The sequence below is a fragment of the Cibotium barometz genome, chromosome 5 (assembly GCF_041138505.1).
Source record: "Cibotium barometz isolate CiBa-2024 chromosome 5, ASM4113850v1, whole genome shotgun sequence".
Taxonomy (NCBI): domain Eukaryota; kingdom Viridiplantae; phylum Streptophyta; class Polypodiopsida; order Cyatheales; family Cibotiaceae; genus Cibotium; species Cibotium barometz.
In genome coordinates this window covers 39,706,374-39,730,288 of record NC_141050.1, presented here as the reverse complement: position 1 = coordinate 39,730,288, position 23,915 = coordinate 39,706,374, and the positions used below count along the sequence as shown (strand labels likewise).

The window sequence follows — 23,915 nt, the reverse complement described above, 5'->3', positions numbered from 1 at the left end:
AGTCACTATGTATGTGTTCGAATTACCTCAACATCGGCTATACGCTGCCAGCATAGGTGGACTCAGTTACAAAACAAAGGCAAACCCATACAGTCACCATCGAATTACCTCAACATTGGCTATATGCTTCCAGCATAGGTGGTCTCAGTTACAAAAAATTCTTACTTTTGAGGTATGCTTGCGAAGCAATTTTTTTAAAAAAATGTCACTCACTGACAACACACATCTTCATATGCGAGAAAGGACCTATTAGTTGGCTAAGTGTTTTGGCATGTCGTGTAGATTTAAAAATGGTCACTTTTACCACACAAAATGGCACAAAATTTGATGCAACCATGCATACAAAAGAATTCCACTTTATATTTTAGAAAATTCAAAATGGTCCACAGAGGTCCCCATCAAGTAGGCACATAGGACTCGAGCATCAGCCGTGTAGGCGAAGGAGAGAGAACATCTACGATGAGATATGTGAACTTCCATTGCTTGTCTGCTTTATCCTTGAACATTTCAGAATGGACTCGGCCAACCCCTTGTGGGCCACGGACATAGAACTGGACCTATGTAGGCATGAAAAAGGGTTGATATCAGTACCTGTGCTTAAAAACTACACGGAGTTAAAGCATATGCCTTTACACACTACAAACAATTCTGACACCAGTCCATAAGAGTTTTAGGTTTCTTAAATGTTACCTCAATTCGTTCAACGCCATCTTCATCCGCCCAAGTCCGGTGTGGAATGCGCTGTCTGGCCGCCCTATTGCGACTATCCTGCCCATAGCCAGTGATGGGTAGACCTATGCGAACCGTAACCTGTACCCATACCCACAACATAGCATTATTTTCAAGCTATGGAAGCTTTGATGACTGACATTTACCAGTTGTTTTTTAAGAAAAATTACCTGATTATCATGTTGAACTCTATCCAAGGCCTTATTGAATACTTTATACCTGCAGACAAACATAGAATATTAGTATATGTTCACTTGAGTACTGGGGTAGTTAGCCAAAAGATGATCGTTGACTCACTCCTTGGGCTCGAAAATAAGCTCTTTAAAAACCGCATATGCAGCAGCCGCCGCCACAGCAAAACCGGCAAAAATGGCAATACTGTATGAGGCTCCTTCCGCAAATGTAACAGGTTTCTCTGGGATCTTGTCTGTAAGCGGATCAAAGGGATCTTCATCCTGTGCAGCAAGATCTCTTCTTGTAGTCTGTAAAAAGTAATACAAACCAATCAGAAGGCAACCAGTTAAATCGGTTGTTCAAAAAATCTGGAACCAAGTTTGGACACATCCATAGCTCAATAGCCACAGTACTCTCATTGATCCAGGCTTAAAACCGGAGGGGTTGTGCAAGGTGGCACTCCTGTCAAGTATTAACCCAATACTCAAAGGCTAGCTATCACACTCGACCCTTCTAATTTGATAATCTGGAGAGTGCCTCCTCGTGAGAGTTTCCTAAATCAACCTACGCTATCTTGGGCTGTTATCCGGCCAAGCCTATAAAAGCTGTAATGGATATCTGTAAAGCTATCTGCATGAACAGCTAAGCATTCACAGAGGTAAGCCTACAGCCCCTACTGTCGAATCTGTTGGCCAAGCTGACCATCCCCTCTGCTCATCTGCCCATCTCCCATGTCTTGACCACCCATGGCTACTTGACAGAGAGTTACCAAAACACAACCAAAAGAAAAAAGAACAAACAGAAAACGGTAATCACTTAAGTTGAACATAGGCACGATTCAAACCTCTTGCTTGCCTCGTTGGCTGCTGGAAAATGCTGCTGAATAGAATTTAAGTGCACAAATTGATTCTCTACCACTCAGGAGCGAATGCTCCACTCTTTGTGCTGACGACAAGTGTTCAAGAGTGTAAGTCAATGTGTTTCTTGCAGCTGCACCAACTTGAGGCTGCCTTGCCGACCGTTGGCTGGCTTTTAATACATAGTGGCATAACAGTCGTATACCTTTTCCCTGGTTTCAACCATGGCATTCAAAATATGACTGTAAATAAGTTTGTAAACTGATAAGTCATAAACTAAAACAATGATTCTTGTTATACTATTCTAGAACAAGCAGAAAAAATAAATGCTTCTTGACGCCTGACCCAAAACTTTTCAATGCACCCTAACCATCTCTAGAGATTGGAATGATGAATGCCCAAAATGAAAAATGGGAAGGACTCTTATAGCAGCCCTGGTCCCATACAACTGATCCAGCCTGCTTGGTTGCCGAACTCTTATACCCAGCAATGTCTGGCACATGGCTGTTCGAACCTTGCGCGTCGCCAAGGATCCAATGACCAAGGTCAGAGTCTAGAGAGAAAAGCAGTTAATAAGGATGAGCATTCCAAAGAGAAGCAGATTAAGCAGCGTCGTCATTCACAAGCTGTGAGTGTAATCGGCACTTGAGACAAGAAGCCGAAATATATCAATGGTCTTGAGCTACCGTTGGCAGCTACGGGCTCAGCGACATGTAGCACACGGGTGACAGGCATAAGATATCACGTTTGGATGAGTGTTCGGACACAATTGCGGTACCTCAAGGGTATATTAAGGTGGGAGGAGAGACAACACAGAGGTAAGGAGAGGGCATCAGGCCGGCACTCCTGCATGAGACTTCATACAACACTCATTCAGGCCATTCTGGGCTGCTTTTAAGCACAACAAATCTCTGATAAGTTGGGGGGCCTGATTGTGGGAGTTGGAGACAGTTATAACTGGCTGCAGATGGGTGCTTTTGGCCAGCAATTCCTGGTCTCCAGTCGCCTGTTGATGCAGCAGGCGACCAATTTGCAGCTGAAACTAATGCCCAATCTTGGAAAATAAATTCACAACAATGCACGAGTTAATGCACTATATGCTTCTGGTAAGCTCATTGACAAGGGTGTCATCATCGATCCTGTTGCAGAATCCAGATTGGTCACCTGTTGCATCAACACTTGGGCGACTGGAGAACTTGAGGTGTCATTTGTAACAAGGTTTTCCCATGAGACCTTAATAATTCGCTTGTCAACGACAAGATGATGCAAATACAATATGCATTAGAGAACGCAGTGTGCAAAAGTGTGCTTGGTGCACAAACACTGCCTTGAAGACCAAAATGCATGCACCAGCTCGACAATGCCCTGTATCTGCTCGTGGGAGAAACTCGCTTGGGAAGCGCGGGAGTGGGCTTGACAAATGTGAGGACAGTTGTCTCACTTTTATCCTCTTATCTGCCATATGTCCCAAATCCAAAGGCCAAAAATTCCACAATCTCCGGCTCTAAAAATATCCCAGATGATAGCTAATTTTGCAATGGCGCCTTGGCAATACTCGATCCTTGTTGAATTCCGGAGGTAATGACGCAAACAGATTCCATCAGAGATTGCCAAAAATAGCAACTTCCCCTAAAATTTAGGAGATGATCTCTTTGTGTTCCACCACATGAGAAATACATGTAAGCACCACGTAGAAACCTGTTTCATTGCTTGATCTCTCCCAAATCCTCAAGAGTTCGCCATACATAATTCCACTTGACACTTGAGCTCCAAAGCCCATTTTTGTGTCCAAGAAACCGTCTTGAGTGCCTGGACCATGCTATGAACACTTGGTCCTCTATATTGGATAATCCCCCATTCCCAAAGCTTGTACATTCTTGATCTTGGGCATCCAAAGCCCATCCACACACATGAATTCTGGAGATGCCCAAAATGGTGACGGTGGGCACCCTGTTGCTTCTGCCTAATACCTAATCCTGCTCGTGGGCACTCTGTACTCTGTGCCCAATGCCTGTTGATGCTGCTCAGAACTTGTTCTTGCTTGTGGGCACCCTGCATTTGATGCCCAGTACACAGTGGTGGTGCCTGGAACATGTTCCTACTCGTGACCACCTTGTACCTTCTTCCCGGTGCATGTATCTACTAATGGCCATGAGTGTTGACTAGTTGGATTATCGATCCAGTCCCACTAGAGCACTTAATGCTATTTTGCATCATGATTACCATGACACAATAAGGGAGGGAAACTTGAAGTTTTTGGTTACTTTGAGTAGTAAGTGATTGGTTGAGTTGAGTTCTTCCTCATGATGATTGTCCTCTGTTTGTTAGCTAGCAAAGAGGATTTTATCAGATAGTGGTGGAATGCTGTATGCATTGAACACCAAGTGACCATTTGTTGATTTGTCAAGATTTTGTTTGATGGTAGCTAGGTTATGTTTGGTATGGGTATAAGCCCATGTTCCAAGTTTGAGTGCTTGAAGATATAGATCTAGGTGTAGCTAGAGTTTCTTGTGTAGGAGATGGCAGCTCATGCTAGAGATTTATCAGTGGTGTTGTGTATTGGAAACAATCTTGATATGAGCATTCTTTGGGGGATCCCAAAGAGTGAATGCTCGTGCATCTTTATGAATACTTGGTATACTTGAGGATCAACATATTGCATCTTTATGAATGCTTGGCCTGTGGGTGTTTGGGTGCTCAACACAATAGCTACTCCTCATATAGGAGGCTTATACTAAGTACACCCTAAAATGTGGATAAGAGGATGTTCACACTGTTGCAGGAAAAAATCTACTAAAGAGGGAAAAAGTGCCCCAGCTTGATCCTAGATGAGTTCACATATCACTAACATGACATGTTGTCTACACGAGGGATTGTTGTGTTCCTCACGAACCTAAGTAGGTTGTGATTGTGTCTTTTTTATTCCATGAAGATAGTTTGTTGGAATAGCAGCTTTCGGTTGAGCTGGTTCATGTATATACGATTATGTAGATTGATTAGACGAGTTTTAGAGTAAGTTGTTTGACTTGGCTAGATTTCCATTGATTCATTTCTGAGAGTGGAAATGCCCGAGGAGAGGAAGCATGTTATGTGCTTGAAGTCAACCATACTACGTAGGGTTACTTGACCCAATCTAGGGGTTAGGGGGGGCTTGGGATTAGGAAACCAGGCTGGTTATAGGAGCTAAGTCTCAAGAGTTAATAATCCCATAAGTTATAGCTATTTATAACTTACAGGTCCACTATATAAGTGGGGGGTTATGAGTTTGTCAATACTATTGTATTGTGTTTTCAGCATAGTGAGACCCACCCCTGATAGTCCATGGGTGGATGCAAAAAGCTTGCCTAAGGTATGGATCTATGAGGACTAGAGCATTAGCCCCTAGGCTTGGGGGTGGCCTGTTCGACTCTTAATTTGGGAATTTATCACACTTGTCTTGTGTTAAGGAGATCTTGGGGTGTAACATATGGCAGGCTGTAGATTAACACACCAAATGGCAGCCTCTTCTCAGCCAGAATAGCATCTTCAGGGAAGCCAGCATAAGCAGAGTTGGGGTGCCCAGATCAGGCTCCAATCAGGGCATAACAGGCCAGCCAGGACAGGCCTCTACAGGGGGCATCTAGGTCAGCAAACGCACAGCCAAGGGGGCAGCAAATTCAAGTCTCAATCAACTACAATTCCCGTGGGACAGCAAGTAAGTCAAGTCTTGTACTTCATTCTCTTGCAAGCAATAAAACAAATACACCTATAAGGTGGGGGCCCTTGAGAGGGTAGATTAGGACCCAATCTGATGTTCATGTGTTTCTCTCAACCCTAATCTTTGCAATTCAGTTTTCAGCAAGTGTTAAGCATCATTATCTTATCATTAAAACGCTTCCGCATCAAGTGCATGTTACATCAAACTACTAGGTCGGTTCTTGAATCCTCAAAGAGAGTCCGATTCTTGTATTTTCGACTGGGTCAACTACTGAGTGAGTTTACAAATTCTGTCATAGACCACCACATCCCCCCCCCCCCCCCCCCCCCCCCCCCAAAAAAAAAAAAAAAACCCACGGCGGGCTGATTCTCAATCAGAACCGGGCTCCCAACAATTGGAACAGGTGCCAAGCGTTAGCAACAAAAGAGTTCCCAGCAGCAGGTACAGGTACCGGACAACAAATACAGCCACACACAACAATAAAGTGGACATCAGCTAGTGCTTTCACCCCATGAACAAAGGCGAATAAAACATGAGTTTTACTATCCAGCAATCACCAGTTCTGTTGTCTATCACATCGGAGGCTAAAACATTTACATCATTGAAAACCTGTAAACCGCATATGTGGTAGACCCTAGCGTCCCACACCACTAGAATATGCTTTTCTGAGTATCATACAGGGTATTTTCAGAAAAGAACCATGGCTGATCATATGAAGTCTTCATTTGTGCCTAAGGAAGTGCATGGAGCCTTGATTGGCCATCCTGGAGAGACATCTCCTGGGGCTGTTTTGCCTACCGCCACTTATGGTGATGCGGTAACTCAACCAGAGACCACACAGGCATTTCCTCTGTTTATGGGACAATCGATGTCCACCACGTCTTGATTTTAATTATTTTCTCCCAGATTTTTCTCAAAGTTTTGTGCAGCAAGATTTGGAACAGCTTGAGATTCGAGAACTTTTTGAGCTCATCATCTACAAGCTATAGCCATGGAATTGGTTGTTAGCAATGACTTTGAGTCAACACCTGGTGGGGGGTTTGTTTTGGTTCTGAGAAGAGAGGCCTGCGTGGAGGGGTTCCCATGTTGGCTATGGTGGAGGAGCTCTGCAAGAGAACACGCATAGACACACACACACACAGACGAGCTTTGAGAAAAAACGTGAGAGAGAGTCGTGCTGGAAATGTACTTGATAATAAAATGAAAGTACAAAGTACTAAGGCTCAAGGCCCAACACAAAAGGGTGAGTTCCCAAGGAAAAGACCTCTGTCCAGCCAAAGTAAAAAGTGCATGTGGGTAGAGGTGTTCACACCAGGACTTCCCGGAGCTAACAAACCCCTTGAAGTGAATGGTGTGAACGTGTATAGGGTGTAGCAGACTACCTTGGTAGAGGTAATAAGTTCAAAGCTTCAAACTTCTTGTTGGGTTTTATGCTGTGTATGCACCCAGAGGAGTGCTAGTGATCATCAGTAGGTTACTGGGGCACTTTTTACTTCAGTTAGTGGAGGTTTTTTCCCCCAGTTTTAGCTTAGTTCCACTTATAATAGTTTATAAGTGATTTGGTCCACCTGGCACACTTAATGGCCGGACCATGTGAACACACCTTTTAGGTCACTTCTTTATGTGGCTATTGTACTTCATTTTATCACTCTCAATATACAAGAGAAGTCGTGTTCCTCTCTCTGTCTCTCACGCCTCTTGCTGAAGTACCTTCCAAACCCTAACCCTAACAGCTGAATCCCCTTCATTTGGTATCAGAGCTCCCAGGTTCACCCAACCATCAGTACCCTACTGTTGTACGTACATAGTCGCCTAGAACCTGCAATTCTGTACAAAACCTGCAGGCGACCAGCAGCACGTGCAACTGTCCGTACAATTCAGCTGTCAGCTGTCCGTACCATTCGCCGTCAGCTGCACGCCTAGAACCTGCAGCTCTGTACAGCACCTGCAAGCGACCAGTTCTGTTCAGAACTCTGCAGCTGCTCGTACAGTCAGACGCCAGCAACAGTTCCGTACAGCAGAGCAGGTTCGCACAGTACCTGCAGTTCCGTACATGCTTTGTACTGTAGCCGTACAGTCAACTGTACCTGCTCCGTACAGTAGACCAGTACCTACTGCGCATACCTGCAGCTGACCTGTTGACAGCTGTTTCCGTACCGTATCTGCTGCGTGTACCTGTTCCGTACAGTTGCCGTACAGTCGACCTGTTTCCGTGCCGTTGTTTCAAACAGCCTGCAGTCAACCTGTACCTGTCTACTGTTCCGTACAGCAAACAGTTGACTTGTACCTGCAAAAGTCACATTTGTGGTAAGCTTTACAAGTTTTGAAATTTGGGCATTTTCTCTGTGAAACTTTTCTGGCAGATACAGGCAGATTTTCTTGCAAAGAAATCTCTACAGGTTTTTTGCAAGGTTTTGGGTGCAGTAACTTTGGGCATTTTGGCACTGTGTGAGCCATTTTTGCTGCTCTACTCAGTCAGTGGTGCATTGTGTTGCACATTCAGAGGATTGAGAGTGCAGGCATATTTGGGTAAGCTGTATTCAGTGGAGTACAGTTGCTTTTGGGTTTTTTGATACACAGGTACAGCATTGTGCACTAGCATAATGGCAAATCAACAGCAAAGTGATGTGTTCACGTACTTGTCTAAGGAAGACAAGTTGGATGGCATGAACTACTCCTTGTGGAGTTTTATGCTGAGAAATGTGCTCGTAGCAAAAGGTCTTTGGGATTTTGTTAGTGGTGATGAACCACGTCCAAGTCCATTGGCTCCAGAGACTCCTCCCCAAGGGGGTGCTCGTGGAAGAGGACAACAGGTACAGGCACCAGGTCAGCCATTGCCTGTTCAAAGAACAAATGCTCAGAAGACATGGGATGCCAGAGATGCACAAGCCTTGTCACTTATTGCATTGTCAGTACAGAGGTCTATTATACCTCATATTCGTTTAGCTGGCTCTTCACAGAATGCGTGGGTGACTTTGGAGCAAATGTATGCTGCTCGTAACGAGGCGCCGATCTCATTTTTGAAAAGAGAGCTGGAAAATCAGAAGATGCATGAAGGAGATGATATGTCTAGCCACTTGAACAAGCAACTCATCAATGTGGATGAGATTATTCCTGAGACACAGCTTGTGTCCACCATCTTGAACTCTTTGCCAAGATCTTACTTGGCTTTTCATACCTCTTTGAACCTCAGCATGAGGAATGCTATTGAACCCCTTGAGTATCAGGAACTTGTTGCTCTCTTGCTACAAGAAGAGCAAATCAGGAAGAACATGAATATGAACACAAGTGCTGAACAAGCATTTACTACAGGTCAAAAAGGGAAAGGCAAATCTCAGCCAAAGGGTTCAAATCAGAATTCAGGTGATGGTGGTTCTGTTAGAAGTCATCTCCTGTCTATTTGTATACACCAGGGCCTCTGTTGTGGGTGTGCCCGCCCGTATATCATTTTTCCACACTCCCCGTATTTTTTCCCTATTTTTCCCATTTTTTCCTAGTGGCTGGAGGGCTGCCAGTTGATGCCAGGAGCACTCTGAAGCTGGCCGACTGCATCTGTATCAGTCGTGGGCTGTCTGAGTGCTGGCCGACTTGTTCTGTCCAGGCGTGGGGCATCAGATGCTGGCCGACTGCTATATTCAGCAGTCGTGGGAGTTTTGCTCAGTCGTGGGCCCTTTCCAGTGCTGGCCGACTGCCCTCATGGGCTTGTATATATTGCCCCCCATCCTCCTCCACTTTCTCATTCAGTATCTTCGGGATCTTGTGTATAGAGAAGAGTTTACACACATCTCTCTGTGTTTCTTGTGCTGATTATTTTCTGCAGTCTACTTGCTCTTGTCTACCCAAGTTTGGATATCATTTCCGCTGCATATTCTGACATGGTATCAGAGCCCTAGGCTCTAGGAGATCTTGGGCGTTTTTTCTGAGCAAGAGGGGGAGCAACAGGTTGCTGATCGGTGGACTGTTTCGGGCTGAACGAGAAGTGAAGGTGCAAGAGGAAGGCGGGCAGAGGGGCTGGACAGCCACTTGCATATTTTCTGATTTTCTGATTTTTCCCACCCACCCACCCTTTCAGGTTACTCTCCGAGATGGCGGATTTACTCGAGGTGGCTGAGAAGCACGTGAAGATTCCGACTCTCCCCACGTTCCCAGTGGATCGGCAGTTGGACGGGTCCAATTATGGCATCTGGAAGGTCATGATGGAGTCAGTTCTGGAGTCATATGATCTTGCTGATTTTATTATCAAAGGGGTGCCAAGGCCGGAAGCTGAGGAAGGGGAGTTATTATCAACGAGGAAGGACCGAGAGGCACAGGCACAAATGTGGGACCGTGTCAACGCCAGGGTCCGGTCGTTTATATTCCTCAATTGCACACCGCAGGTGATCAACCATGTGAAGCACATGACGCTGGCAAGAGGCATATGGGAGCACTTGGCTTCTTTGTACAACAGGGTGTCACCCATGAAGCGGATATCCTTGGAAGTGCAGATGCGGGTTATGAACCCTGCAAAGTCTTCGACGATGCGGGAACACATTAACAAGATGCAGGCCCTTCAGCAGGAAGTCCTTCAAGCTGGGAAAGAGATATCGTCCGAAGATATGGCCATCACGTTACTTTCCCACTTGCCTGGTCAGTATTCCGCTTTCTATTCCTCGTTGATCACTAGTGGCAGGCTCAGCACCATTACTTGGGAGGAGCTTGTGCCAAAGGTCCTGGACCAGGAGGAACGTTTCACGAACCCTCCTCACGGCGGAGGTTCGGAGGCCTTAACTGGCCAACGGTCGAAAGGCCGTAATACCAACAAGGGCAAAGGGAAGGCTTCACCAGATAAGTCTTCCGAGAAGAAGCCTGATCCAGAACGAGAGAAGCTAAAGGCCGAAAGATCATGTAATGATTGTGGCGAGAAAGGCCACTACTGGAGGAAGTGCCCTAAGCGGACAGGGAAGAGTGCTGATTCCTCAGCCTCAGCTGCGAAGACTCCGGCATTTGTGCACTTGGAGATGGTGGACTCCGATGATTCATCGTCTTCGAGCGAGGAGGCAGTTGGCTTCACCGCAAAGGATACTCGGGAATGGATTCTCGACAGTGGTGCTTCCAGGCACATGACTCCATCCCGTGACTTCTTCCTGGATCTGAAACGGCAGTCAGGTCGTATCTTTATTGGCGATAACTCCACTATTCCGATTCATAGTGAGGGCCGGATGGAGATCATTCCCGACGGCAAGGGGGACAAGCATGCTTCCCGTGTTCTTTATGTCCCTGCTCTGGGCTTTCATCTTTTGTCAGTGCATGAGGTATGCAAGACTGGCTTTCGGGTGGAATTTGAGGAGCATTCAGTTGCTCTAAGGGACCGTGAGACAGGCAAAGTTGTTTGGGAAGGCGGTGTGGAGAACGGCATCTACAAGCTCTCTGCACTCTCCTCACTGACAGGCTCTCAGGTCGGAGATTTGTGGCACTTTCGTTTTGGCCACTTAAATGTGGATGCTTTGCGGCGTGCCTTCCGGGACCAGATGGTGGTTGGCTTGCCAGATGTTGGTAGTAGGCAAGGACGCTGCAGTTCTTGCATACGTGGTAAGCAGCACAGGGAAACCTTTCCGAAGCAGGCTTCCAGGCGGGCTTCGAAACCTTTGGAGTTGATTCACACTGACTTGTGTGGACCACAGCAGATACCATCCTTGGGAGGATCTCTCTACTTCATGCTGCTTGTTGATGATTGTACCAGATTCACGTGGGTCTACTTTCTTTCACAGAAGGACCAGGCTTTTGCTCGGTTCAAGGATTGGCACGTGATGGTGGAGAAAGAGTCTGGATTTCAGGTCAAGACTCTCAGGGCTGACAAAGGAGGGGAATTCTCCTCGACTATATTCTTTCGGTTTTGTGCAGATCATGGCATCAAGAGGGAATTGGCCAATACCGGATCGCCTTCGGAGAATGGAGTTGTTGAACGTAAGAACAGGACTGTGGTGGAGATGGCGAGGACCATGCTGGAGCATCGAGATCTTCCTCGTCCACTTTGGGGTGAGGCTGTGGCGACAGCTGTCCATACCATAAACCGCTCTCCGACGACTTCTGTACCCCATATGACACCATTTGAGGCATATTTTGGCAGGAAACCCGATGTCTCGCACTTCCGTGTCTTTGGGAGTGACGCGTATGTACATATTCCGAAGAAGCAGAGGGGGAAGCTTGACTCCAAGTCCCGCAAGTTGGTATTTGTGGGGTATAACTCTCTTTCCAAGGGATACAGGTTGTATGATCCAGAGAGGAACGAGATTGTTGTCAGCCGGGATGTGGTCTTTGATGAGCATGTTCCAGCATCCACTGTCGAGGAGCCGCCACTCCTTGGAGATCCAGAGTCTAATGATTATTCCCAATCTACCACTCCAGTTGATCCACCTCAGTCATCACAGGAGGTTGAGCCCGCAGCTGGAGTTGAGCCCCCGCGACCACAGGAGGCTCCACGATCTGTTCGAGTACCTAGGTGGTTGATGGACACCCTTCGGGAGTCAGGTGTCACGGAGCTACCCTCCGAGTGGACCACAGAGGACGGCCCTCGAAGATCACATCGAGTTCGAGATAAAAGCAACACGGCGGAGCTTCTTCAGGTGAACTATGCTCTTATGTCTCGTATCATGCGGGATAAAGAGCCCACTTCCGTAAAGGAAGCCCTTTCACAGGATACTTGGAGGGAAGCCATGCAGGTGGAACTTGACGCCATCGAGAAGAACAACACTTGGGAGTTGGTACCGAGGCCGTCGAAGCGGTCAGTCATTGGTGTCAAATGGGTCTTTAAGACCAAGTACGCGGCTGATGGGTCGGTGGACAAACACAAAGCCAGGCTCGTGGCTAAGGGTTATGCTCAGCGGCCAGGAATCGACTACGAGGATACCTTTGCACCGACAGCGCGGATGACCACGATTCGGACCGTTCTTGCCCTTGCTTCTTCTCAGAGGTGGCCCGTGTACCAGATGGATGTAAAATCGGCGTTCCTTAATGGTGACCTGCAGGAGGAGGTGTACGTTGAGCAGCCTCCATGCTTCATTGTTCCAGGATCGGAAGGGATGGTGTGAGGATTACTGTTATTACTTAGTATTTCATCCACTATCTGTGTATTTAAGACTGAAACTGAAAGTAGACTTGAACACAGATGTTTGTTTGATTGATTGAAATTGTGATACAACAGGCTCCTTATATAGGAGTTCAAGAGACACGAATGAAAAGACACATCCCATGACCAATAGTCATGACTCTAGGCGAAGGGACACATCCTTTGGACGAATAGCTGCAACCATTGGGTGAAGAGTTGCAACCCTAGAGCGAAGGGGTGTGACCAGTCGTCGAAGGAGTGTGGCTCTTGATGAAGAGGCATGTCTCTAGAGTGAATAGTCGTGACCATCCAAGTGTAGGGGTCCTCTGTAATCATGTCACTTCAGTATCTGTAATCATAAGGAGACTGTATAATGAACTAAGTCACAATCGTGACATTCCCTCCCATTTAAAATAAAACCCATGTGATTAAATGAGAGTCGGTCGTCTGCCAAAGAATTCTTGGAGGAGTTGAGGATATTGTTGCATTTCTTCATCTGTCTGCCAAGTAGAATCTGACTCATCCAAGTCCATCCACTTAACAAGAAATTCTGTAGTAAGCTTCTTTCTTGTTTCTTTCTGACGAACGTCAAGAATCTTCTCAGGAACAAGAATAATATGATCATCTTCAATCTCAGGAACATAAGAAGATAACTCCGGAATAGATGAATCTCCTTGTATGTATTCCTTGAGCCAAGAGATGTGAAATGTCGGATGAATTTTTCCCCAAGATGGTGGAAGATCCAACTTATAACTGACAACTGAAATCTTCTTTATAACTTTAAATGGACCATAGAAACGCGGTCGCAACTTCGGAAAGACTGACTTTACTGTCTTATATCGATGCGGTGCAACATAAAGCAAAACCAAGTCACCTTCTTGAAACTCAGTATGCCTTCTGTGCTTATTCGCATACTTCTGATACTTCTGCTGAACATGAATCAGTCTGTCTCGAACTTGCACAAGAATATCTTGCATTTCTTGAATCAACTGATCTGCTAATGCCACCTTGTGTTGAAGAACAAAGTTTGTAGGCACAAGCGGAGCGTGACCATAAGCTGCTTGAAAAGGAGTCATTCCAGTGACTGAATGCGGAGAATTGTTGTAAGCAAACTCCACAAGAGGCAAATATTCTTCCCAAGAAGCTAATCTTGTCTGAATATAATGTCTAAGCATTTCTTCCAAAATTTGATTTATCCTTTCTGTCTGTCCATCTGTCTGAGGATGGTAAGCAGAACTGAACAAGAGATTCGTACCAAGGGATTTGAATAAGGAAGTCCAGAAATGTCCAGTAAACTTCGGATCTCTGTCAGAAACAATAGATCTTGGCAATCCATGGATTCTGAAAATATGTTGTACGAACAACGCTGCAAGATCTGGAGCAGAAACTGTCTTCTTGCAAGGAATAAAATGTGCCATTTTGGAAAACCGATCAACCACTACTAAAATTTGAGCATTGCCTTTCTGCGAACGCGGCAAAGTAGTGATGAAATCCATGCTTATACTTTCCCATCTTTCCTGAGGAACTGGCAAAGGCTGAAGCAATCCTTGAGGAAGTTGTCGTGAAGCTTTCATAATTTGACAAGAGTGACAAGCTTTAACAAACTTAATAACATCCTGTTGCATCTGAGGCCAAAAGTATGTTGCTGATAACACACGATATGTCTTGTTAATTCCAGGATGAGCTGCAAAGGGTACTTCATGATGCTCTTGAATAAGGAGTTTCCGCAAAGATGCATTGTGAGGAACACAAATGCGATCTAAGTAATAAAGTAAATCATCTGTAATTGTATATGCGGCAAACATATTCATTTCTGCAACAGTAGGATGAAGAGATTTGAGAGCTCGAAAGACATCTCCAAAGTCTCTATCTGTCAAATACTCATGCTTAAAACATGCTGGAATCTCCATCTGCACATTTGAGATAGCAAAGTTCGTAGCTCGAGGCATGCGGCTCAAAGCATCTGCTACCACATTCTGTAATCCAGGAACATAGAGTATCGCCATGTGAAAATTTGCCAAAAATTCAACCCATCGTCCTTGACGAGGATTCATCACTGGCTGAGTAAAGATATAGGTCAAAGACTGATGATCTGTCTTAACCACTGAATCTGCACCAAGAAGATAATGCTTCCACGTTCTATAAGCATGTACAATTGCCAAAAATTCCTTGTCATAAACGGGATATCGCATTTGAATAGCCGAAAATTTATGACTATCAAAAGCAATAACACGATCATTCTGCATAAGAACGCCTCCAGATGCTCTATCCGAAGCATCGGTCATGACGTCAAATGGCTGAGTTGGATCCGCAATAGCCAAAACAGGCGTAGTTGTCAACGCATGCTTAAGATCATTAAAGGACTTTTCAGCTTCAAGTGACCATTGCAATTTATCTAACTTTGTAAGGGCCGTCAAAGGAGCAGCAATATCTGAGAACTTGTGAACCTTGGTGTGGTAAAAATTTGCTAATCCCAAGAAAGATCGCACATCTGAAATTGTAAGTGGCAAAGGCCAATCAACAATGACCTGTATCTTCTTAGGATCAACTGCAATACCCTGTCCAAAGATGATATGTCCAAGATATTCTACATGATCTTTGAAAAATTGACTCTTCTTCTTGTTGATGTACAAGACATTCGTACGGAGTACGTCGAAGACAATCTGCAAATGCTGCTTGTGATCTGCTAAAGTCTTACTGAAGACCAAAATGTCATCCAGATAAACGATGACAAACTTATCCAAGTAAGGACCAAAGATGTCATTCATCAAAGTCATGAAAGTAGCTGGGGCATTGGTTAACCCAAAAGGAATGACCAAAAATTCATAATGTCCATACTTTGTTCTGAAAGCTGTCTTATATTCATCTCCAATTCGAATCCTGATTTGATGATAGCCTGACTTCAGATCAATCTTCGAAAATACCTTTGCACCAAGCAACTGATCAAAGAGCTCATCGATGCGAGGCAAGGGAAACTTATTCTTGATTGTCTGCTTATTAAGGGCATGATAATCAATGCAAAGTCGCATAGATCCATCCTTCTTCTTGACCAATAAAACTGGAGCACCAAAAGGACTTTTGCTTGGACGTATATGACCTTTATCTAACAACTCTGCCAATTGTCTCTGAATTTCTTGAGATTCGGAATAAGAAACTCGATAAGGAGCTCGAACTGGCGGTGGTTGTCCAGGAATTAGATCAATCATATGATCTACAGAACGTCGAGGAGGCAATGTCGTTGGCAGCTCGTCAGGAAATAAATCCTTATAAGGTTGAAAGAAGGGCTGTTGTAAATAAGAAATATCTGATGGCGAGGATTCCGATTGATCAACTGTATTGTCTTCTGCTTCTCGCAACATAACTAAGGCAGAAGTGCTGTCGCGTTTACGCACTAAGCGTTTGACTTGCATAGCAGAAACCACAGTAATCGGCTTAGAATTAAACAGACCTCGTAATTCCATTTCGCGATGATTATGATAAAGTCGAATGGAATGATCTCGAAAGCTGATCAAAGGATCATACTCATATAACCAAGACTGTCCAAGGATCATGTCATAGTGTGACAAAGGCATAATAGAGAAGTTCAGCTGATCCTGATAGTCCTGAATCTGAAAATGCAACTGCTGAATCCGTTTGCTGCAATGCAAGAAAGAACCATCTGCAAGTTCCACTTGGAAAACTTCTGCACTCTGCTGAGTAGGTAATCGTAACTTGCTGATGAGAGTAGTTCCCACAAAATTAGTTGAGCATCCACTATCAACAAGAACATTGATAGGATGCTGGCCAATAAATCCCAATAAGCTCAAAACTTGATTGGAAAGGTTAACAGGCACTGAAGTATGGTTGTGGGCATTCAGCATTAAAGCACTGACAACTTTAGAAACTCGCACTGCATGAACCACCTGCTTGCCTTTTTCTGGCGCAGAAGGATGATGATGTCCATGTTCACCTTCTGGGAAACATTCCATGTTGGAATTCTGGCGAGAATTACGCTTTGGGCACTCATACCACCTGTGTGGTCCATGGCAAATTGTGCAAAGACCTGAAGGGTTGGCTTGAGAGGTTGAAGGTGCCGATGTAGAGGCTTGCTGACCTGCTGAGGTATCGCGGCGAAAATTGCGGCGATTGTTGGGTCGGCGATCTTGCCAGTTGCGTCCTCGATTCCGATTGTTGTTGTTGGAAGAGGATCCTGTTTGTGAGGCTGCTGCCTGACCTGAAAATCTAGGCCGAAAGGACTGTTGCCGAGTAGATTGCTGACCAGAGGATTGGGAATATTGAGACGCAGGTTGAGATAAATTTCCTCTGCGATTGGGCTGGGAGAAACGAGCACCGTTTGAGGACCGATTGCCAAAGAAGGATGTCCTGGGTTGTCGTCGTAAATCTCCAAGGCGCTCTACGTAGGCAATAGCAGCATCTATGGTGAGAGGGTTAAACTTCTGCACATCTTCCTGTAAGTTGGGTTCAAGCCCATCGATGAAGCTGTGTAGCTTGTCAGCGGGGCTGAGGCTCTCAATTTCCAGAGTTAAACGTTGGAACTCTGTGATATATGCGGCTGAGGATCCTGTTTGCCTCAGGCAGCGGAGAGCAGACCGGGCATGGTAGTCCGCACTGGCAGGTTCAAAGGCCTTGCGGAGGGCGCGCCGGAATTTATCCCAAGTAGGAGTGTGTTTACCATCTGCAACACGTCGTTGCCACCATAGAAGTGCTGTATCCTTGAGTAGGGAACTGGCTAAAGCAACCTTCTTGCTTTCGACCAAATCGGTATTGGTCAAATATACCTCCATTTTGAATATCCATTGGTCAAGCACGCGCTTGTCGCAGCGACCATTATAAGGGGCAGGCAGTTTGACATCGAGTTTCTTTTTTTGTGCAGCAATTAATATTTTATAAAGAAGTTGGAGTTCTGCATTGTTTACCTCGGCAGTTGGATCTGGTTCATCTTCATTGTCTGCTACCGAAGTCTCTGAAGAAGATGGTTGTGGATCACTGGCTGGTGTGCGCGCTGGATGGGGCCGCTGCAACTGGTCGAGTCGTCTGCTGATGGTAGAGAGACTTGTCGAAAAAGTCTGCTGAAGTGTCGCCATCTGCTCGCGTAATAATGTAATGGCCTGCATTTGCTCGTCCTGTTGCTGGCCCTCTGCCTCTGAGATAGATGCCATGTTGGATCTGCTAGAGGGAGTAGCGCGGAGAAGCCGGTGAAATATGTGGTACTGCTGGAGGAGAGAGTGACAGTGAATCGTCTCCTAATTCTGCTAAGAAATCGGAGCCTAACTCCTAAGGCTCGAAGTCTTCCACCTTGTCGAGAGGAGGTGTCTCTGCAGGGGTTAAGGGAGTGTAATCGGGCACAATGAGCTCGCTGTATACTCGAACCAAGGGCTGGAGCGAGATGATCCGGTTCACTGCATCCACACGGCACTCGTCCAGGAAATATGCAAGGTGCGGGTACCGTCCCAAAATAAACTCGTAATGAGCAAGATGGTGTGCTGGACACATCAAGTAAATATGCCAAATCACCCACGCCTGGAACTGAGTGGCGTGGCGGTGACTGATGTATAATAAAAAGTCCAGGGGACCTGGTACATGAACTGGAGCCGGAACAGGTTCTGCAACAGGTTCGGGTAATGGGGCGGGCTCCGGTGTGGGTGTCTCGCGAGAGTTTTCGGGCAATATGGCCTCCGGGACCTCGTCTATGTACGAGATGTAAGGCACGGGCTGATTGCTGTTGGGTTCCATTGGACACCTGGTTGAGAAGGGGAGTGTGTGCCAGAGTGGAGAGGAGTCCCTGGTGTGGCAGCGTGGGAGAGGAGCGCACCGTGTATGGAACAACGTGCAAGAGAAGCAAATGGGCTGGCCGACGGATGAATCCGTTGCGCTGGCCCCATTTGCTCTTTTATATTTTTTTTTATTTGTTTAAAATGCGTTGGATCTGGTGGGTGTCCTTGCGCTGGTCGGCGGCAGCGGGTGTCCTTGCGCTGGCCGCCGTTGGGTGCTGGCACCCGACTGCTCACGTGGCTGGTAAAGCCACGTGGATTAAAAAAGGCTTAAGTGTATGAGCCTTAAATCATAAGGCTTTTTTATTAATCTGAAGCGTTAAGTTTTTTTTTTTTTTTAAGTTGACGCTTCGCCGACTGGAAAGATGCGCCGTTTCGAAGGCTGGGATCACATCGCCGACTGGGGTGCCTCTTCGAACAGTGCTGAATCGCCGACTGAAGATGCCACCAGCAGTCTGAATAGATTAAGGCGGCTCACAACTTGAGCTGGTGGGTGGCGGGGCGATCCATGCGCTTGAAGGCGAGTTGGCGCCCTACTCTCCAGGAGTCATGCGAAGAGGTGCCATCTCTTGGTGCCACCGTGCGTGTGAAGGGATGCGAACCCATACACGAAAGGGCACAACCCATACACGAAAGGGCACAACCCGATGAAGAGGCTCACGAAGGGCTACCAGCAGGAGATCGCTGCATACTCACCGGGTACGCCACACACACATCTGTGCATCTGTCTTCTATACGTGAATTGAGAAAGAAGGTTTAGGTTACCTCATACTCGTAGATGTAGGTTCCATCTTTCTTCTGCTTCCATACAACGTCGAGAGGAGAGTAGAGCGGAGAGGGTGAGAGGCTCACAACCGTAGGCCCGGGAAAATTTTTTGCTCTGATACCACTGTGAGGATTACTGTTATTACTTAGTATTTCATCCACTATCTGTGTATTTAAGACTGAAACTGAAAGTAGACTTGAACACAGATGTTTGTTTGATTGATTGAAATTGTGATACAACAGGCTCCTTATATAGGAGTTCAAGAGACACGAATGAAAAGACACATCCCATGACCAATAGTCATGACTCTAGGCGAAGGGACACATCCTTTGGACGAATAGCTGCAACCATTGGGTGAAGAGTTGCAACCCTAGAGCGAAGGGGTGTGACCAGTCGTCGAAGGAGTGTGGCTCTTGATGAAGAGGCATGTCTCTAGAGTGAATAGTCGTGACCATCCAAGTGTAGGTCACACTCATCATCCTTTATGTGGATGATCTCATTCTCACCGGCGGTCATGTGGAGCACATTGGAGTGACGAAGGCTACCTTGTCAAAGGAGTTTGAGATGACCGACTTAGGCTTACTCCACTTCTTCTTGGGATTGGAGATCTGGCAGACCCAGAGGGGGTTTTTCGTCTCTCAGCAGCGGTATGTTCATGAGTTGCTTGAGGCCTTTGGGATGGAGAACTGCAAGCCTATTACTTCGCCGATGGACCCGAACACAAAGTTAACCGTTACAGATCCTAGTGAGCCAGTTGATGCCTCGCAGTACCGGAAGCTGGTTGGTTCATTGATCTGGTTGCTAAACACCAGATTGGACTTGAGCTTCTCCGTGGGGCTGTTGAGCTCTTTTATGCAGACGCCATTGAAGACTCATTGGGACGCAGGATTGAGGATCTTGCGGTATCTGCAGAGTACGAAGGATCTGGGACTCTTTTACACAGGAGGGAATGGAGTCAAGCTCCAAGGTTGGAGTGACTCAGATTGGGGAGGAGATCCAGACACGAGGAGATCTACTTCAGGATACACTTTTACCCTCGGCTCAGGAGCGGTTTCTTGGAGCAGCAAGAAGCAGCCGACTATTGCCCTTTCTTCGACAGAGGCAGAGTATCGGGCTGCTTGTGGTGCTGCTTGTGAGGTTGTATGGCTGCGGAGGCTGCTTGGCGAGATGGGGCTTCCACAGAGGGAGCCCACAGTCATCCAGTGTGATAACCAGAGTTGTATAGCTATTGCTCGGAACCCGGTTTTCCATGCCCGGACCAAGCATATAGAGATACAGTATCACTTTGTTCGTGAGAAGATCTTGGCGGGTGACATCTTGCTACTTTATTGTTCGACGGAGGACAATGCGGCGGACCTCTTCACGAAGTCTCTACCTCAGGCTACGCTCAGGCGGCACTCCAGCTCCCTGGGGTTGGTTACACAGCCAGAAGCTGAGAGGGGGTGTTAGAAGTCATCTCCTGTCTATTTGTATACACCAGGGCCTCTGTTGTGGGTGTGCCCGCCCGTATATCATTTTTCCACACTCCCCGTATTTTTTCCCTATTTTTCCCATTTTTTCCTAGTGGCTGGAGGGCTGCCAGTTGATGCCAGGAGCACTCTGAAGCTGGCCGACTGCATCTGTATCAGTCGTGGGCTGTCTGAGTGCTGGCCGACTTGTTCTGTCCAGGCGTGGGGCATCAGATGCTGGCCGACTGCTATATTCAGCAGTCGTGGGAGTTTTGCTCAGTCGTGGGCCCTTTCCAGTGCTGGCCGACTGCCCTCATGGGCTTGTATATATTGCCCCCCATCCTCCTCCACTTTCTCATTCAGTATCTTCGGGATCTTGTGTATAGAGAAGAGTTTACACACATCTCTCTGTGTTTCTTGTGCTGATTATTTTCTGCAGTCTACTTGCTCTTGTCTACCCAAGTTTGGATATCATTTCCGCTGCATATTCTGACAGGTTCATCTCAGGATACCAAGAAAGGTGATGGACAGCCCAAGAAGAAGGGCAAATGCCATTACTGTAAGAAGCAAGGTCACTACATCACAGAGTGTAGGAAGAGGATTGCCAAAGAGAAGACAAAGGAATCTAGGATGTCTGTAAATGATGCCTCTGAAGCTCCTCCGGAGACTGCTTCTTTTGTTGAGGACAGGGATTACTGTTTCTACACATGCAGCTATGATGCCTCTTGGTCTTCACAGGCACTCAGTGTGATAGAGCATGCATGTACTTAGTATTTTGATAGTGGTGCTTCAAAGCATATTACATCTCGCAAGGATTTGTTTTGTCATGTAGGCCTTGCCCCTGTTGGCAAAACCGTTCAGTGTGCCAATAATGCTTCATATCCAGTTCGTGGCATTGGGGAGATTCAAGTCATAGCCATTGATGGCTCTATTCTTCGCCTTACAGATGCCTTATATGTACCAGGGATAAAGAAGATTTTGTTGTCCATTTCTTCTTTAGCACAGTGTGGCAAGGTGGAAAGGTACGTAGTGTACGGCACGCTATCAGTACGTACGGAACGTACTTCTGTACGGAACAAATTTTAAGGTACGTAAACAATACGTACCATTTGTAAACAGTCCTAGAAACCTGAATATTTTGTAGACATAGCAACCAAAATACTTAAAATAAAGACTGAACCTCATTACTTAAAGTTTAAATCAATTATCAGTTACCAAGCCCATTACACAATACCTCATGTCAACAGTCATAGTGATATAAGCAAGAACCATGAAAGTCATAGATGATAAAAGAGAGTACAAATAACATGTCTACAGCACATGTCCTGGTCCACAAGTGCAAAAAGCTAAACAATGAAACACTACAGTTGTCTAGACTCTAGAGTCTAGACGCAAGAGTCTCAAATCTCATCATCAGATGAAGATGATGAGTCTTCTGAAGAGAGCATGCCTCCATCATTGATACCATTGCCCTCTTCATCGAACTCTGGCTCAGTAACAACAAGCTCCAGTGCATCCTCGTCATGTGCCTCGGGAATCTGAGTGTGAATGAGTTCGACAGCCTCATTTGCACGCCTCTGCTGGGTGCGACGAACTGGAAGCTTTCCCCTGCGAATGCTCTCTCGTCTCGCAGAGCCTGGATCTGGAGCTGCCTGGCGTAGAGGAATGCTGAGAGATCGTGCACGTGAGCGGGTCACACAACGATCCACGCTCTCAAGCTCTCTATGTAAAGCTCTGGATAACATGCCACAAATTGCATATTGATATTCATTGAACTAGAAAAAAATTTCTACTTCTAAGTTCTTCTTTCCAAATTCCAATTTATACCTGCTTCGGTGACCCCAAAGCATGGTAGCTTCGCACGAGCCTCATGTTAGCTCTGCAGTACACCAACTTCTCTAATTGAGAAGTACTAAGGCGATTCCGAATCTTGGTGTGTATAAGAGCGTATGAGCTCCAGTTCCGCTCACATGCTCCAGCTGAGCAATCCTGTGCAAAAATGAGTGCAATGCGAGCAAATTTGTAAATCTTTTAATGCTAAAACGTCAAGCTTCACTTCCGAAGACTATACTTTAGAGATTAATTACAAGTTACTTGAGATAGAACACGAAGAGCAAAGCGTGAAAGGTTTGGAAGACCAACCCTTCCATAAGAGTGCCACCATGTCAAAGGGAATTTCATGGCTTCCTTCCTCAATGACACAGGTCTCGCAAATGAAGCACCAATACCACTCATGTACGTGGTGAACTCTCTATTGATCTGAAGTTGCTCCTCCTCTGAGAACATCCTTCCAACATACTCTGACTGCTTCATGCTCAAAGCAGTATTATTCCATAGCTCTGGCGACCTGTAGAGAGGATGGAGCATGGCAGCCATCGCCGGCTCATGAATGTCCACCGTTTGTCTACAATGTCCAAGATCTCACCTCGGCTGAAAATGAGAGATTGAAAATACATGTCTTAGGTTATAGTGCTAAGTGTACACATGTCAGTCCTGACATGTCATGAGAATCGAGAATCGAGAAGTCATAAAAATCAAAGAAAGAGGAAGAAATTAGAACTATTGCTTACCGTTGAGCAGTCATCATGGAGCACTGAGCAACATGGTCTTTCATTTGCATAAACAAATGAAAGACCAGCCCCAAAGTTGAGCCCTCCATGTCTGTAAGTCGGAGAAGGACATACACGGGCTTAAGTGCAACTGAAAGGCTATGAACTTGTTGCCAAAAATCATCATCCAGGATCCGCCTCTGCAAGTATTTTGTACGCTCATCCTCTGAATGATGCATCTGTCGCCACCTTGGATCTACAACTGTTGATGATAATGAATCTCTTATCTTGTAGAGCCTATCCAAGACCAAGAATATGTAGGCAAACCTGGTCTTGGAGGGTCTCACCATATCCAAAGGGCTATGGCTCCGAAAGATGGCAAGAGCCTGATGCTTCTTGCGGAAGAAGGTGGTGATCTTTACAGCATCTGCAACAATGGGCTGCACCCAAACAAGCTTCCCAATGTCTTCCATAAGTAAATCAAGACAATGGGCAGCACATGGAATCCACACTATATGTGGAAACTCTGCCTCGACCATTTGACCCATTGCCTTGCAGTTAGAGGCGTTGTCGGTCACCACCTGCACAACATTGTCCTCCCCAACCTCAAGGATAGCCTGTCGAATGTGGCCATAAATGAACTCCCATGTGATCCTGTCTCCTGCTCTCCCTGCATCCACGGCACGCAAGAAATAGGTGCCCAAGCAAGATGACACAAGGATATTGATTATGTGCCTCTTGCGAATGTCTGCCCACCCATCTGAAATAATAGTGCATCCAAACTCCTGCCAACCTGCTTTCACAGGAGTGAGCGCCTTGTCTATCAAGGCCTTCTGCTCA

The 23,915-nt window shown here is 46.1% G+C and overlaps 1 protein-coding gene across 1 annotated transcript in view; it reads right to left on the bottom strand.

Moving 5' to 3' along the window:
* Positions 1–281: 281 nt before the first annotated feature.
* Positions 282–23,915, bottom strand: part of LOC147638472 (putative mitochondrial import inner membrane translocase subunit TIM21) — a 59,999-nt gene continuing 36,365 nt past the window's right edge. Inside the window, exons 2-6 of the mRNA XM_086798383.1 lie at positions 1,748–1,972; positions 1,027–1,211; positions 900–948; positions 691–810; positions 282–557 (exon numbers count right to left, since the gene is read on the bottom strand). Of these exons, the coding sequence (XP_086654509.1) occupies positions 399–557; positions 691–810; positions 900–948; positions 1,027–1,211; positions 1,748–1,972 (738 nt within the window). The 3' untranslated portion in view covers positions 282–398. The remainder of the gene's footprint in view (positions 558–690; positions 811–899; positions 949–1,026; positions 1,212–1,747; positions 1,973–23,915) is intronic.